The sequence below is a fragment of the Centroberyx affinis genome, unplaced genomic scaffold (assembly GCF_046629955.1).
Source record: "Centroberyx affinis isolate AG114_WGS23_722 - 3 ecotype Tasmania unplaced genomic scaffold, CSIRO-AGI_Caff_v1 ptg001004l_1, whole genome shotgun sequence".
Taxonomy (NCBI): Eukaryota; Metazoa; Chordata; class Actinopteri; order Beryciformes; family Berycidae; genus Centroberyx; species Centroberyx affinis.
The window spans coordinates 82,641-97,958 of record NW_027279568.1 but is presented as its reverse complement, the minus strand read 5'-3'; the positions used below and the strand labels follow the sequence as shown (position 1 = coordinate 97,958).

Here is a 15,318-nt window from a genome sequence, read left to right as displayed (position 1 = left end):
CACACACACACATACACACACACATACACACACACACACACACACACACACACACACACACAGAGAGAGAGGGGAGGGAGTGCGTGAGTATGGAGGGCCAGCGTGTCGAGATCTGCCAGGTTCCAGGACCAGGAGAGCAATCGAGCGGCCGGCTGGTCCTCAGAGGAGCGAAAAGGCAGCAGAGAGCTGGGACGGCGAGGATCAGGCAGTGGAGCATAAGGCTGGGGCCGGGGCTCAGAGGGCCAGGCCCGTCTGGAGAGGGCCTCAGCGGGGCCCGGCGGAGGAGCTCATCAGCGTTGTGCAGCGACAGCCGCGTCCAGATGGCTGCTGTGTGATTCGGCAGAAACGGGAAGCAGCTGTGGCCAGCGCCGAGCCCCCACGCTTCACTGGGACCCGGCGGGGGAGGGAGGGCATTTGCATGAGAGGGATAACGTGGCCAAGCGACTCCGGCCCTGCCAGAATCCCAGATCTCACTTCCCCTTTTCAGCCAGTTGACTGAAATACCCCGCCGCTTTAAGAATCAGAGTTGAGCAAATCCAATTGTGCTGCAGCGGGATCCAACAATTTTCAGATGCCCTTACTTGAGGTACAGAAGAAGATAAAACCACATTTTTTCACGACCCTAACCCTGTAAAAATTGTTAATTTGGACACTTCTTATAACAGTTTTTCAACCAGCGGGCCAACTCTCCTGACAGGATCACAGTGAGCATGAATAAATTCACAGGAGCAGTTCTCCTTTAAAATGGCCATTGCCTTCACATGATTGGACGTCCCTTTTGGAATGCAAGGTGATCTTCTTGGAAACTCCATAGACTATTCAAGAAATCAGACAGAGCATACTGACCTATTTGTACTTTGTACATGAAGTCAGTAGGGTCTAATCTGATTTCTTGGAAGGTCTATGGCCAGTTTGCAACCTATAATCCTGTACTGATTTCTTTTGTGACCAATTTTTTATTTATTTATTTTATTTTCCACAAGGTCTTGTACTGATTTCTGTCCATTTGCTTTGCTTTAGCACTGAGGCACACCTGAACCTGTCCCATTGGAAATGTGCTCAGTCTGAATGGGACACTTGGACATCAAAGGGCAGAGGTTATTTCCACTGTACATGCCGCTGGGCTGAGGTATAGGGCAGGTAGACCAAACAGTCATTTATTAATCCTTAATTAACCACAAGAGGTTACACCTTAGGGTGCAGACTATATTGGACAATAGGCAGTTAATGTAAACTGAAACTGGGATGAGTATAAGGAGACAGCATGGAGAGATATTTCCTATAGGCCCTTCTGATTGTAAACTGCTAGAAAATTAGTCCAACTGCCAGGATGTAACATTATTTGTGTTAAATTCAAACCTTTAATGTGACATTCTTCAAATGTCAAGCAATTATTATACAAATGTCCAGTATCTCCTGTGTCCTCTATGGCAAACATGCCTAATGTCATATTAAGCTTGTAGCTCAATTTCATATATCAAGGTTCCAAAATGCAAGCAGTAATAATTTTGACAATATATTTTTTGGTGTCCAAAGTGTGTGCTTGTGGCCACGCAATCTCAGATGTGACCACAAAATCATTGCTGCACCGTCACGAAATTGAGCTACCAGCCTGCACTATATGGCACAGTAATCAGTCCACACTCTATGGAGCCGGCATCCTGGGCGGCACCAGAGGAATCCTGTGCATCTGTCCCGGTCCAGCTGTGAGGAGTCCTGGTGTTCGGAGACACTCCCGCCGGCCCGCTGGGATGTGTGACTACTTTCACTGCTGGCTAATTCAACAAAGTTTCAACGCTGTGGCCAACCACACAAACTCTGAAATATTTATCAGGGACTGGACAAAAAGATGAAAAATGAATGAAAGTCTTTTTTCATGGTCTTCCAGTTTTTCAAAGATTGTTTCATGAAAATTACATGACAATTTCATTTCATGTGTGCACAATCTATAATGGTCTCCTCCTTCAACGGCACAGTGTATGACCAGTGAGGCGTTGGAGTCAAAAGACATCAACAGCATTAAAAATCCCTGCTGACCAGAACTAGCTGTTGGCGCTGGAGGAACAAAGTTTGTGCTGTGGGCAAGCAGTATTCTTGGATTAATTGAGACCAATAGCAAAGACATTAACTGGACAGAACTATTAAAGATAGCTGTAAACTTATACACCTTCAAAGCAGTCACTAGGCCTATAAATCAAATACTAAAATGACAGCAATTACTTGGCACATGCTTACCGTCATAAAATAGTCTAATAAAAGGCATGTATTGCTGTAACACATTTTCCTGTTGTGTCCACTGCTGTCTTAATCGCTAACAGGAAGGGAGGCAGAGCAAAAGAAAAGTGTTTTTATCATGAGGCCAGGATACTCTCAGTGTTGCCCAACTTCCGCGGGCATGATTAGCACATCCAACTCCAGGAACTTTTCAGGACCATGAGAATTAAGGCGAAATGTTGGGTGACACCACAGACAGCTGTTAGTCAACCTCCTAACAGAGTGATCACACTGCCCTCTGTGGATTAGACGGGCAGGACCGAGTGGGGAAATGCTGCAGTACACTGCCTTTATATTCTCTACTGCAGTGTTTTGTTTCTGTGGCATAAAAGGAAACAGTTTAGAATGAAGGTATTTGGCATTTTTTATTTTATTAGGAACAAATTACAATTTAGGAAATCCAGTAAAGAACAATATTGAAACAAAACTAAAACCTGTGGTCGAAGTAGAGACGTGACATGAATGAAATAGAGTGAAAAAAGAGAAAAAAAAAGAAAAAAGAAAACGAGAATGCCTCTGGAAATAAATACTAACCTGCAAAAAAATGCATCTTGAAACTTGTATAAAAGGGATACCACTTCCTATAGAGGAGTTTATAAAGATCATAACAGTCAGAAATTTGTATGAACTTCTGAAACTCTCAGTTGAAAAATAAACTTGCTAAACATCACTACTGGTACAACGGTCACGGCCAAAAGCTTCACCTTTGACCAGGAGAAGCCATAACTGAGGAGGTCAAGTGTTACACATAGTGAACCTGGTTGGAAACAAGCTGGTGATTAACGTCAAGGACACAAGAGTGTCAGAGAACTTCACACCAACACCGGGACTCTTGGCAACCTTGTCGACAGGGAGATTAGCAATGCAATTTGTCTTTGCTTTTCAAGTGGAGGAAACCCCCCCCCCCCCCCCCTACAAAAAGCCCTCATTAACTCAGGTGTCAATGAATCAATTCCCAGTTGCTGGTAACATGTACACAGTGCACCGCCTGCTGCCCACACTGAATCACAAAGCAGTCGTCAAATCAATAGCATAAACTCCTGAAAATCATTTTAATGCAAAATACAAACTGCTGGGAACAATTTGTGTGTTCTGAAATATGACTGAAACTAGACAAATCCTTCCACTTCTCTCACTACAAAGTGCATAAGGATGATGATAAGAACTAAATGGCTGCATGTCATAAGGTCTCCAACAGCACTGCCAAGGTCTGACATTATAAAGCATATGTGCAGAAATGCTGACAGTTTCATTACCTTGTCTCTACATCTTTGTTCAGAGGAAATCACAGCAGGGAATCAATGTGCAAGTGGTTCTGAGGCTCAGTGAGGAATTACAATAATGAATCAAATTTCATCATACCGGCCATCAAGAGGTAAAAAAAAACAACAGAGAAATCAAACATGACAAATGGGACAAGTAACTGTATTTAACATTTTGCACTAGGCAACAAAGAAAATATTCAAGATTTTTTTTAGATTTTTGAGTGTCCTGTTCAGCGTCCGCATCCAAAAGTCTTGTTCCACTCCTCGTACAGCTCCAGGTCTTTTGAAGAGACGCTGGGCCGTACGGTCCTCAGGGCGTCCTGGAAATCGCTGTGGAGGATGGGGCGCACCTGATCAGGAGTGATGGTGGCGATGTCGCTGAGCTGGATGCTGCGGATGGGCCCCAGCGCCGCCTCCCGACACAGCTGAGTCATATCGGCCCCCGAGAAGCCCTCCGTCCCCGCCACCACGCTCTCCAGCTCCTCCTCTCCCAGCCGGTTCCTCTCCTGAGCCATGAGGTTGGTCACTATCTGCCGTCGGGCGGCCGCTTCCGGCAAGGGGATGTACAACCTCTTCGCCAGGCGGCGGCGGGCCGCCTCGTCTATCTCCTGAGGCCGGTTGGTGGCGCCCACCACCAGGATGCGGTCCTCTGCCGCCGTGGCGGCCCCGTCCAGCTGAACCAGGAACTCCGTCTTTATCCGCCGCGACGAGTCGTGCTCCCCGTCCGTCCGCTGGGACAGCAGGGAGTCGATCTCGTCGATGAAGATGACCGCCGGCTGGTGGCAGCGGGCGATGGCGAACAGGGCTCGCACCATTTTCTCCCCCTCGCCCACCCACTTGGACGTGAGCGATGAAGCGCTGATGCTGAAAAAGGTGGCGCCTGACTGGCAAGCTATACACTTCCCTATGAGAGTTTTGCCAGTCCCCGGGGGTCCAAACAAGAGGATGCCTTTGGGTGGACCACGCAGACCTGTGAAGATGTCAGGTCGCAGCATGGGCCAAACCACTATCTCCTTTATGGTGGCCTTGGCAAACTCCAGGCCCGCTATGTCATCCCAGGCCACAGGAGGGCCGTGGTCCATGATCTCGCTCATGATCAGCTCGATTATTTTGGGCTCAAAGTTTTTCAGACGCTCATCCAGGAGCTGCGTCTCTTGGCCGGAGCTGTGGCCGGCCCCGCCTTCCTCCTCCTCCTGTCTCGGTATAGGTGACACAAACTTAGAGAACGTCCCCCGAGGCCTGTTGGCGCCCAGGGATTTCTTCACGACCGCCGCCATCCCAGGCGCCTGACCTCTCTGGGGCTGATGGGAATGTTTTTTGTGCTGATCGACGATGAGCTGCTCGCGAGCCGTTTTGAAGTTGCTTCCGGCTCGTGGCTCAGTAACCGTCTGACCTCCGTGCGCCCCCCTGCTGCCGCCGTCCCCTCCGTTTGGGGTGTAGAAGTTCTTCCGCTTAGTTTGGTTGGAGGTGGGGAAGAAGGAGGACTGGTAGTTTTGTGTGCCACCAGCAGGGCCTGGGTTCCCCTGCAGAGGAACTGAAGAGGTATGACTAAACACAGACTGCGCCCATGCTGGGGGGCGGGAGAATGAACTGGGATTACTTGCGATCCCCTCAGAGCCTCTCGGCCTCTCTGCTGCACTACCCAGTAGATTACTGCTGGTGCTACTACCCTCTGTTTTAGGCTGTGGGGGTGCTACAGACTTGAATAATGGAGGCTCTGCCCTGACCCCGGTAGAGGGAACAGACAGGGAGCTGCCTCTGCTCTCTTGTCCAACAGATATGTTAACATCTGCTGGTGCCACCGGGGAGCCTCCACCTCCCCCTGTCCCTGCCTGAATCATCTTCTGCACGCACGGCAGCTCCAGCACGCTCCCCGCGGTCAGGGACGACTCCCATTTGTCGCTGTAGTTCCTCTGACTGCGGGCCAGGTGCAGCGCGCTCTCCGCATAGTTGTTGAGCCCTTTGCGAGGGTCGTCCGAGTCCAGCACTGCGGCGTAGCGCTCCGTGTAGGTCCTGAGCAGGCTGGCCATTCCGGCCTCAGAGAGCTGGGAGCTTGCCCATGCATACTGAATGGAGAGGATGTGGGCCCGGTAGGCGTCTGCCGTCTGTTCAGGTGTACAGGTGCCAGATGAAATGTCAAAGGACCTCCTCTGCCACTCGTCCAGGTGTGCGCCACTCATGCCTGGCCTGCTCCAGCCTGTTGAAGGACAGGGGGACAGGAGTCATTAAAAATACATGACCCCAGAAACAGCCAGGGCAGATGTACATCACACATTACCCTTAACACAAAAACACTACATTTCATAACATTAGATACTGCAGAGAATATGATGTGAGGAACTTTAGAAATTATATTAAACTAGGCAAGTAATGCTATTCAATAGGATAGAGAGCTAGGTACTTTATTTATCCTGGAAAGAAATTCAGATATTTCAGTTATAACGCTGCTGCAGTCTCCAGTGGATCCAGGTTAACACTCCATTGACACACTGGGAATGGCTACCAAAACAGTGCCTACAAACTAGTACTGTCACGAGCTAACCCCGTGACATTACGATATTCAGAAATATCACTTACTGTTAGTGATAAGCACCTTTCTTGTGATATTATGACAAAAGCAAATACAAGCGAGAGTACAAACGACAACTGTTGTGTCCTCGTCTGACTTGTTCCCGCCAGCTGCTTGTCCGTAAAGTGAGACGTAATACTGCCTCGTTCCAATTCGTTTTTTGAAACCTTGTGTGACTCCTTTGTACTACTACACTTCAACGGTTTGTGGAGTGTGTAAAAACGGCTACTTCAAAACTACCCACAACTAACATAGGTTTATCTTAATTAATTGTCAGCATACCAAATAAAGACCAAAAGTTGAGTAACAGTGACAGTAAAGGACTCTGCTGAAAATAATGGAACGGGACCGAGCAGGAGTCACAATTTTGGAGTGCTCCATTTGTACTCCAGGTTTGCCCAGTGAGCGGTATTTGTGCGGGTTTTTACAACGTTTCTCTATGTGCTAACTCATTTTTCGCAACTTCGGCGTAGCCTTTTTTGGTAATAATAATTACTTACAAACTACGACACAGACTTACCCACAGCGAGATCCTTTCTCTTGAGTTTTAATCAAGGTCTATGTGTGGAGACTAGTAAAGTCTAGGACGCCATCTTGTGGCCATAATACAATAAAGCAACGTAATAATGATCGCTTTGCTTTCTGGGAAATGTAGTATCTTCAATGCTACTCGAATCAGTTGGAATACTGAATCGAGATATAAACACTTTTGAATAATATGTATTTGTAAATTATTTGCATTTTCAATCGTAATTGACTTATATTATACATATAAAACAGTCATGAATAAACTAGCCGAAATATCATTTTACGCGTTGACTACACTAACCACAACCCCGGGGCTTTGTGTTTATGCTGTCGACTGAGGATGACAGCGGCTGCTGAGCTCCAGAGAATAAAGACAGCCCGTGGGGAAAATAAGATACGAGATTGCCACCATTGTCACATTGTCTAGCTAGCCAGTGTTACTTACCATTAAGTGTTTAGTACTCGTCTTTGAGGCGGAATACCCACAAAGTTCCTGGATATCTAGCTGCTGACTTTGGTAGCGGTCAGTTAGCAAAGCCGGAGAGAGGCTCTACTGTCCAGGCAGGACCGGCCCCGGGAACCGGACACCGGCACCAGCAGGCACACCCTAATCTGGACACACACATCCGAAAGAAACTCTGTCTGCTAGGCGGCATGAAGTAGCTAACCTCGATGTGTTGTGAGTTATACGCTTGTCTTTGTCTAGACCGCTGAATTGTAGCTTTGCAGCCGTGGGTTGGATATGACTGACTCATCATCATGCCACAGACAGAGGAGATAACCCTGAACAGTCTGCCTGCTGCAGTGCCAACCAGACAGCCTCGCAACTAGCCAGAAAGCTATTCACACAGTCGTGTTGTATTATTCACCCTTCTCTTCCCCCCTCGGTCAGTATTGTGGTATCGTGATGAATGCTGCGATGTACACCTTTGTCACCCGTGACGACAACAGCACAGTCTATGCAGAAGTTTCCAAAATCCTCGTCTCCACTGGACAATGGAAGAGGCTGAAAAGAGACAATCCCAGATTCAACTTAATGCTGGGTGAACGGAACAGACTGCCCTTTGGACGTCTAGGTAAATCACGGTTCCCTTATTTCAGTGATAACAGACTTATACAATTGTGCTATGTTTGGTGTCCACCCACCCGGGATGAGACTGTGCTGTGACTGTGCAGATGCATACCACTATAGGGCTGCTAGCTTCCAGCATCCTGTGGGAAGATAGAAAATCCCTGCTAGCCACCGCAGTGTCCCTCATCTACATCTGCAGTCTAGGCCCAGGCTGTTCAGATGCAGGTTTTTGAATGCATTTTTTGTAATGTATTCACTTGGTCTCTGCAGGTCATGAACCAGGACTGGTGCAACTGGTGAATTACTACAGAGGAGCAGACAAGCTTTGCAGAAAAGCCTCCTTGGTCAAGTATGTAGCAAAGCTTTTCAAATGGAAAATCTTTATCATGTCTTGTCAATTCATGCTACTGTTGTGTTTTCTAGAAGTAAATTATTCAAAGGCTGATGCATTAGCTGACCATTGCTCTTCCTTAACATGACAAAGGCTAATAAAGACAAGCCCAGAGCTTTCTGACTCCTGCAGCTGGTTCCCAGAGTCCTACATCATCTACCCCACTAACCTCAACACCCCCGTCGCTCCGGCCAAGAATGGCATTAGCCATCTGAAGAACAATCCCAAGACTGATGAGCGGGAAGTTTTCTTAGCCTCCTATCACTCTAAAAAAGAAAGCGGGGAGGGAACAGTGTGGATAGCTAAGTCATCTGCTGGAGCTAAGGGTAAGCTGTATTATGTGTCATGTGGATCATATTTATCATGTGTATCATGTGTCTCAGCTGATCTGCAGAAAGAGCACCCAAACTTTTTGTTATCAAGAGTCAAGGGCTGACATGTAAAATGGGCTGTGGAGCATTAATAGCCTCTTAGGTTTTATATTCAAGATGTAAATAAGCAATAATCAGCCATTTTTCCTCAAAATGACTTTTTCAATGTTATTAAATTGAATTAAAAGATGAAATACTCATTTTGCAAAGTTATTTTTATTTTTTGTGGAGGGCCAGATTTGGCCTGTGGGCCTCACTCTGATCAACCCTGTTCTGCTGATTGTATTGTTGACAGTTATGAGACATGATGGATGGATAAATAGTCTCATGGTTTTTAACTTATGATTTATTGTTATTGCAACAGGTGCTGGGATTTTGATATCCCATGATGCAAATGAATTGCTGGAGTACATTGATAATCAGGGACAGGTTCATGTTATTCAGAAGTACCTAGAGAGACCTCTTCTTCTGGAGCCTGGCCATCGCAAGTTTGACATCAGGCAAGTGTTACCTGGGCTTTACATGTATAATACAAACCGACAGAGGATATGCTAGTTTGTTTGGACTTTGTAACTGAGGAAAACAGCTCGTGGCCTCTGAGATGGTCACTTATGGTTTATGTTATGCTGTTGTTAGGAGCTGGGTGCTCGTGGACCATCAGTATAACATCTACTTGTATCGGGAGGGTGTGCTGCGGACTTCCTCGGAGCCCTACAACAGCTCGGACCTGCAGGACATGACCAGCCACCTGACCAACCACTGCATCCAGAAGGAGCACTCCCAGAACTACGGACGCTACGAGGAGGGGAACGAGATGTTCTTCGACGAATTCAGGCAGTACCTGCTCACCACCCACAGTGTCACCCTGGAGACCACCATATTACCTCAGATCAAGCAGATCATAAAGTAGGTCCTTCTCTGTTGTTGTTTTTCGACCACAGCTAATAAAAAGGTTACAGTGGCTGTCTACTTTTTGTAAATGTGGCGTTTACTTAAAGGTGTAATAAGTACGATTTTTACCATCCCTTAGCACAAAATGACCATAGTATATCAGCAGGGGGTTGATAGGGTTGTTGATCGATAACAATGACTCAACAATTACTTCACTAGGTGCTGAGATTTCTGGCTTTCAAAACCCACTTCCTGTCCCGTAGTCTGTTTTGGAACAAAAACTCTCCAAACAATGGAATCCCCCTCCCACCTACTGGCATTTTCAACTGCTCAGTGATGGAGGATGGTGCTATGAGCATCTGACCGGCGCTGCAAACATTTTAGCAACAAAAGCTAATAAGCCTCATTCTCAAGCTAAAAAAGCAAATCACAATGCAGTATTGTTATTCCAGTATTTTGCATGGTGACATATTAGGTCTTCACTTGACATTTCTGTTGGATCTCTGCTCTAATCAGCTAGCTTGCTCCTCTCTAATGTGAAAATGTGACTTTATTATTTGTCAGTTACAGGCCACAGTGGTGGGGCTTGTGCCAGAGACTTGTGTAGGATGAGATCTATCGATGTTGTTGCAATTCCTACTGGTCACCAGTAGAAGTCAATAAAGGTCATAGATTACTTAATGTCCCTTTAAAATGTTCTAAATGAATTGTACCACAAGACCTTACATGGCCTTCACAGTAGCTGCAGTTGCTTTGGTGTTAGCTATAGAAACAGTGACATCCTTAGCAATGGCTTTGCTGTCTGATCTGCCAGGAGCTGTCTGACGTGTATCGAGCCGGCCATCAGCACCAAGCACCTGTCCTACCAGAGCTTCCAGCTCTTTGGCTTTGACTTCATGGTGGACGAGAGCTTCAAAGTGTGGCTGATTGAGATCAATGGAGCTCCAGCCTGTGCACAGTCAGTACCGTTCTTGTTCTGATCAACTGATTATGCTTCACATGTCTCTTTCTTAGCATCTGTTTCCTCCTTACTTCTGTCAGTTTTACTTTTTCTTTAGCCAAGCCCAAATTTCATCATGTCTCATCTGGTAGTATTATAGCTTTCTACTCCTCCTATTCACATCTATTTATTCAGTCTATATTTGGAGTATGTTTTTGGCTTCTGTTTAACAATATGAGGAAAGCAAGTTTTGAATTCACTTTCCTAATTATCTACAAATGATACTGGAGTGTTGGGTGGCATGTGCTCCACTCTCTTCAGACCAGCATTTGTTTGTTTGTGCTTGCTTGTCTCCCGTGGAGGGTCAGACTCCGAAATAGGAAATCCTTTGAAAGTTTTTCCATTGTTCAAAGCTATGTGTTTGTCCTGCTTGGCTCCTAATGAATGTTTTATTTTTGGAACTTTGACTTTATAATGAACTTGAATGTCTTCCAGTGTAAACGTGTTATTGAAATTGATTTTCCACACTAGATATGGAATCAGTTAGCGGTGGATTGCGAATGTTTTCTAGAGCTCATCAAGTCAGTTTAACAAGCGTGAGAGCAAATGAATTCCTCTATTATCTCTCCCTCCTCCAGGAAGCTATATCCGGAGCTATGCCAAGGTATCGTGGACGTGGCTATCTCCAGCGTCTTCACCCTGAACAGTGGCGGCGACTCGTCCGCTTCCTCTTCCCCGTATTCCTCCTCGCCCTCCTTCTCCACGATCACCACCAATTCCTGCTCCTCTCCCAAACTGAGAGCGCCGCTTCACGTGGGCCCGTTCACCCGCCTGTAAGCGCGCACATGTTCCCCTCCCTCTCCTCCCCCTTACTAGAAGCTCCTTCCACGCTCTGTCCATCAGTCCTAAACTGTTCCTGAGAGGTAGCACATGCCAGCGAGCCTAGCCTTTAATTGCCCCCTTGCCTGCCGAGCCTGGAGGGAATCGCTGTATTTATGGAAATCGCCGATCCGCGTAAACGATACAGTAGATTCTCTGCTCCCTCTGTGGATGAGCTTCTTTGAGACGCCGTGGACGCAGATTATGAATGTGAGGTGAACAGGTGAATGTGAGGGTGAGGATGAAGGAGCAAAGCGTATGGGGGGGGTTTCAGAACGAGGATAGATGCCCTTCCATCTCAGCGCCGTCCACCATTTCTCCCCCAAGCGGATGGATGATAACGGAGGTCTGGAGGATGCGGGGACGCTCCGACCCTTGAGACTGTAGTGCCTTACATCTCCACCCATGCTCCCTTAAAAAGACTTCGCTTGCTCTGCTACCATTGAGTCGTGCGTGTCCTATAAGCCTTTGCACTGTTGGTGGGGAAAGTCCGTGTGTCTGCTGTGCGCTGTCGTTCTGATGAATCAGCGGAGTCCACAAGCATAAAAGGGATGCCTTTATGTTTTGAATTTTAGTTGATTTTTAGAATTTCGGATGTTATTTTTCTCAGTCTCATTGGAGGGAAAAAGATCCACATTGGATTGCAGTTTGCTCGCCGCTAGCTGTACCCATTTGTTTCAATGAGGAATGCTAACAATGGTAAGAAGCTCTTAGGGAATATAGAAACCTGTAAGGACCAATGTTGACACTTCTCCCCCCAATGACCGATGTACTCCAGTGTGACTGATGAAGGAAAATAATTCAAAATGTCAAGGTGTCCCATGAAGAAAAACATTCCTCCTACCTTGCTGTGTGAACACTAGAACTGAATTACATTTGGGGCAGCAGGGTGGTACAGTGAGTAGGGATAGAGAGAGCCCGGGTTTAAGCCCCTGTGTCGGCAAGTCATCTGCCCTGCTGAAGTGTCCTTGAGCAAGACACTGAATCCCTACCAGCTTCAGGGCTGCTGCTCTGTAGCTGACCCCTGACCTCTGACCTCCCTGTGGAGGCGAGAAAAAAAAGAGAAGTCCCTTAAGGGGATCGATAAAGTATCTCGTTATCAAAACAAAATGCAGAGCATCCTTGGTGGCGCGCACTCGATTATGATTATAAGCCTACATTATTTGGTTTTCAACCAATTCTTTACAAACCTTTTCCAGATATAGACACTTTGACGTTTTATTTGCCATGTGAAGAGAGAGAGCATGTTAGTGTGAAAGCATGTTGTAGGATACTATGTGTTATGCATCCTTATACAAGCCCCCCACCCCCCCACCCATCACCACACCCATCTTTTGCCCCAAATGCTCAGTTCTTCGTTTAAGAGCTGCCCCAATGTATATGTTGTTTTCATCCTGGTTTATAAAAAGCTTAGATTGTAATTGTAAATTGTTCTCGACAAGTGTGTGGATTACTTTTTAGAATTGTTCTTGAGCGTAGATTGTACAAAGTGTGTTCTTGATTATTTAAAGTATTCGAAGACCCCATGAAGCGAAAAATGACTGAGTAAGCAATATACTTGTCTGTAAGATAACTTAATTGGAAGGAGCTGATAGAGACCAAAAACATGCCCCCAAATCAGATTTCCTACACTTGTCCTGTAAACATACTCTGTCAGATTTGTCTTTTACCAAAGATTAGCATGCTAACAATTTCAGTGAGTGCAAAGCCAGTGGGCCCCACAGTTACAGAATACAGGGTGATAAAATTTGTCCTCAATCATATCTCTTTACTGCCTCTTCACGTTTAATCATCACTTCTTCAAACTTTAACCAGTTGCTGTTATTAGGTGTTTGGTTCAGCTGACACCTGCATGAGTTTTTTTTTTGTTGTTGTTATCAGACTGGCACTTCATGAATGAGCTCTGATTTTTGTTTCATGGGGTCTTTAAAATATTTTGTGGAAGATTTGTTCTTCATTTTTCTTTTTACTAGATCTCTTTATAAATAGAAGAGGAACCTTAGAGTAGTAACTGTCCAGTTTGCCGTGTGTCAGATGAAACTTCAATTTCTTTTCAATTTCTTTTCTGTTACCTGAACTGTCGCTGAGTATTTTGTCAAATGGATATGCATAGGTTTCCTTAGACTTGAAACTTTCCATCAGCTTGAAAGTGGTGACAAGTGTACGCTGGTTTGTTGATTTCACTCTCCTTCTCACTGTGGAATTCAGCGTGGACAATAGCCTGTTACGTTTCCAGGGGCTTAGTGTTATAGTCACAGTTTTGACCCCTAGAATAAGTAATTCATAAGTAGTTTTCATTGTCATTGACCCTGTGTATGTTTTTTTTTTTTATCCCTGCCTTTCCTTTTCTTTTAACCTCAATTCCAATGCGTGAGGCTGCGCTTCCCATGTTTTGAGTAAGAGAAATTAAGGGACACCATTGGAGCATTTATTTATGTTTTTAATCATTGTGTGTTTGTGTTTACAAGATTACTCTGAGGAATGAAGGACAAGGAAGTGTGACTAACAGTGAATGAAGTCTCCATGTGAGATCAGAAAGACGGAATACAGGGCAGGTTACACTGACATAAATCTAGCCTGGTTCTTTGAAAGGAACTTGACTGTTGTCGGATTAATTAATGTCTGTGATATTTACAAAGCCCTGCTGTAGCTGAAATGACGTGTGAAAGTTTGGCAAGATAATATTGTATTCAGAAAATGGATATTTGTGTCAAGATTGTGTTTGGAAATGGGTTACAAGTGTTTGATCCTGCTTATTATTTTGGAAAATATCAAAAGGAAGCTATCAGTATTTTTTAAATCAAATTTGTAGGGAAATTTCTTTCCATCAAAGGGAAGGGGTGCCTTAGAGGGAATTGCCTATTGATAAAGATAAAAAGAAGCAATGGACCTCCTGCATTTAAATGCACCTTCATTTGTTGTTTGATTGTAATGGAGTGAATTTGCCTATCATTATCAGACCTCTGTGTCTTTCTGACTGTTTGTTATGTGAAATTTCCAACAATGTCAATTTCCTCTTATTCAGAGTTTCTTTGCACATGTGATCATTTCAATCTGTTTTCCCCCCAGAATGTTTCATATTCCTATTTTGATATGTCCTGGATTCCTCATCTTTACCAAAGATAAATTTCCTGTTGTTTTTTTTTCTTCAGAATTGGTTTCAATATTTCTTTTTTTTTTTTTTTTTTTTTACCTTTTTGTAGTATCTGACATGATCATTATCTATCACATTAATTGGCCAACATGATCTAAAAGAAAGTATCCGATTCAGAGGAATGTCTGTGTTGTGTTTTTGTTAGTTGATGTTTTATCAAAAATCTTGCATGAAAATTTGACTGTCTTTATCAGAAACAATATATGTAGAATAAAAATATTACTATCTACTGTCTACTATCTACTGTCTGTTATTGAGTTCTCATATCTATAGCCTACATTAATGTCTGTACCACATAGGCTACTTGATATTACATTATATATTAGATATATATATATATATATATATTAGAGATTGTCAGAAAAAAGTTGATTGAATTACATGCCAATATGAAAGGTGTGTATTAAAGTTTGAGAGAGTGGTGTGCCCTCGCCCTTCTTCTATGGACAACCTCACCCCACACTCCATTCAAAAATGTGTCAGTTTAATGCACCCTTGGTTATTTGCAAACACACACACCTTGTAGAACACTAATTTAAAAAGGTGACGAGTCTTTAGTATCTAGTCCTTGATTCGGCATGCTTTCAATACATCAAGCAGCACTTATTTAAATACAATTTCAACTTTCCCAGCGGTTCTGTTGTAATAGCCTACTGTCCAGGGCGGTAGCAAGCAGGGCGAACCAATAATAATATTTGGGATTTTATAAAAAATTATGTGCTGCATGGTGTTTCACTTGTATGCCGAATTTACCAGCAGACCATAACGATTCGTAAATGGTCTTCATGTTCTGCCAGATATGTACATTCCCCGATAAGCAAGGCCATGTTAAATTTGCCATATGTTGAATACTGTTTGGCGGGTAGGAAGGAAAGAGGTTCTATGGGAAGGCCTAAATAACAGTACTGTCCCTTTAAGCGCCAACACTTCGTTCACTTCCTGGTGGCAGGGGGTTGTACTTCCTGTCTCACCATGCACATGTGG

General features: G+C 44.8%; 2 protein-coding genes across 4 annotated transcripts; one reads left to right on the top strand and one right to left on the bottom strand.

The window, feature by feature from the left end:
* Positions 1–3,201: 3,201 nt before the first annotated feature.
* Positions 3,202–6,700, bottom strand: fignl1 (fidgetin-like 1). The gene is made up of 2 exons (XM_071522610.1): positions 6,629–6,700; positions 3,202–5,736 (listed from the first exon to the last, which is right to left on the bottom strand). The coding sequence occupies exon 2, from the start codon at positions 5,717–5,719 to the stop codon at positions 3,770–3,772; it is 1,950 nt and encodes a 649-aa protein (XP_071378711.1). The 5' UTR covers positions 5,720–5,736; positions 6,629–6,700; the 3' UTR covers positions 3,202–3,769.
* A 316-nt stretch (positions 6,701–7,016) lies between these two features.
* Positions 7,017–14,568, top strand: ttl (tubulin tyrosine ligase). 3 transcript variants are annotated; one of them, XM_071522594.1, is made up of 8 exons: positions 7,017–7,315; positions 7,529–7,712; positions 7,979–8,057; positions 8,193–8,425; positions 8,835–8,970; positions 9,107–9,376; positions 10,176–10,319; positions 10,940–14,568. In XM_071522594.1, exons 2-8 carry the CDS (start codon positions 7,544–7,546, stop codon positions 11,136–11,138), a joined length of 1,230 nt encoding a protein of 409 aa, XP_071378695.1. In that variant the 5' UTR covers positions 7,017–7,315; positions 7,529–7,543; the 3' UTR covers positions 11,139–14,568. The 3 variants fall into 3 exon arrangements, with proteins under 3 accessions (XP_071378695.1, XP_071378696.1, XP_071378694.1); XM_071522595.1 differs by having other exon boundaries at positions 7,017–7,712; positions 8,232–8,425; XM_071522593.1 differs by having other exon boundaries at positions 7,017–7,712.
* Positions 14,569–15,318: the final 750 nt, after the last annotated feature.

Coding starts and splice junctions, on each gene's coding strand:
- fignl1 (XM_071522610.1), bottom strand. CDS start 5,719: ATGAGTGGCGCACACCTGGACGAGTGGCAGAGGAGGTCCTTTGACATT.
- ttl (XM_071522594.1), top strand. CDS start 7,544: ATGAATGCTGCGATGTACACCTTTGTCACCCGTGACGACAACAGCACA. Junction 8,426..8,834: donor GTCATCTGCTGGAGCTAAGG/GTAAGCTGTATT, acceptor TTATTGCAACAG/GTGCTGGGATTTTGATATCC. Junction 9,377..10,175: donor CAGATCAAGCAGATCATAAA/GTAGGTCCTTCT, acceptor CTGATCTGCCAG/GAGCTGTCTGACGTGTATCG.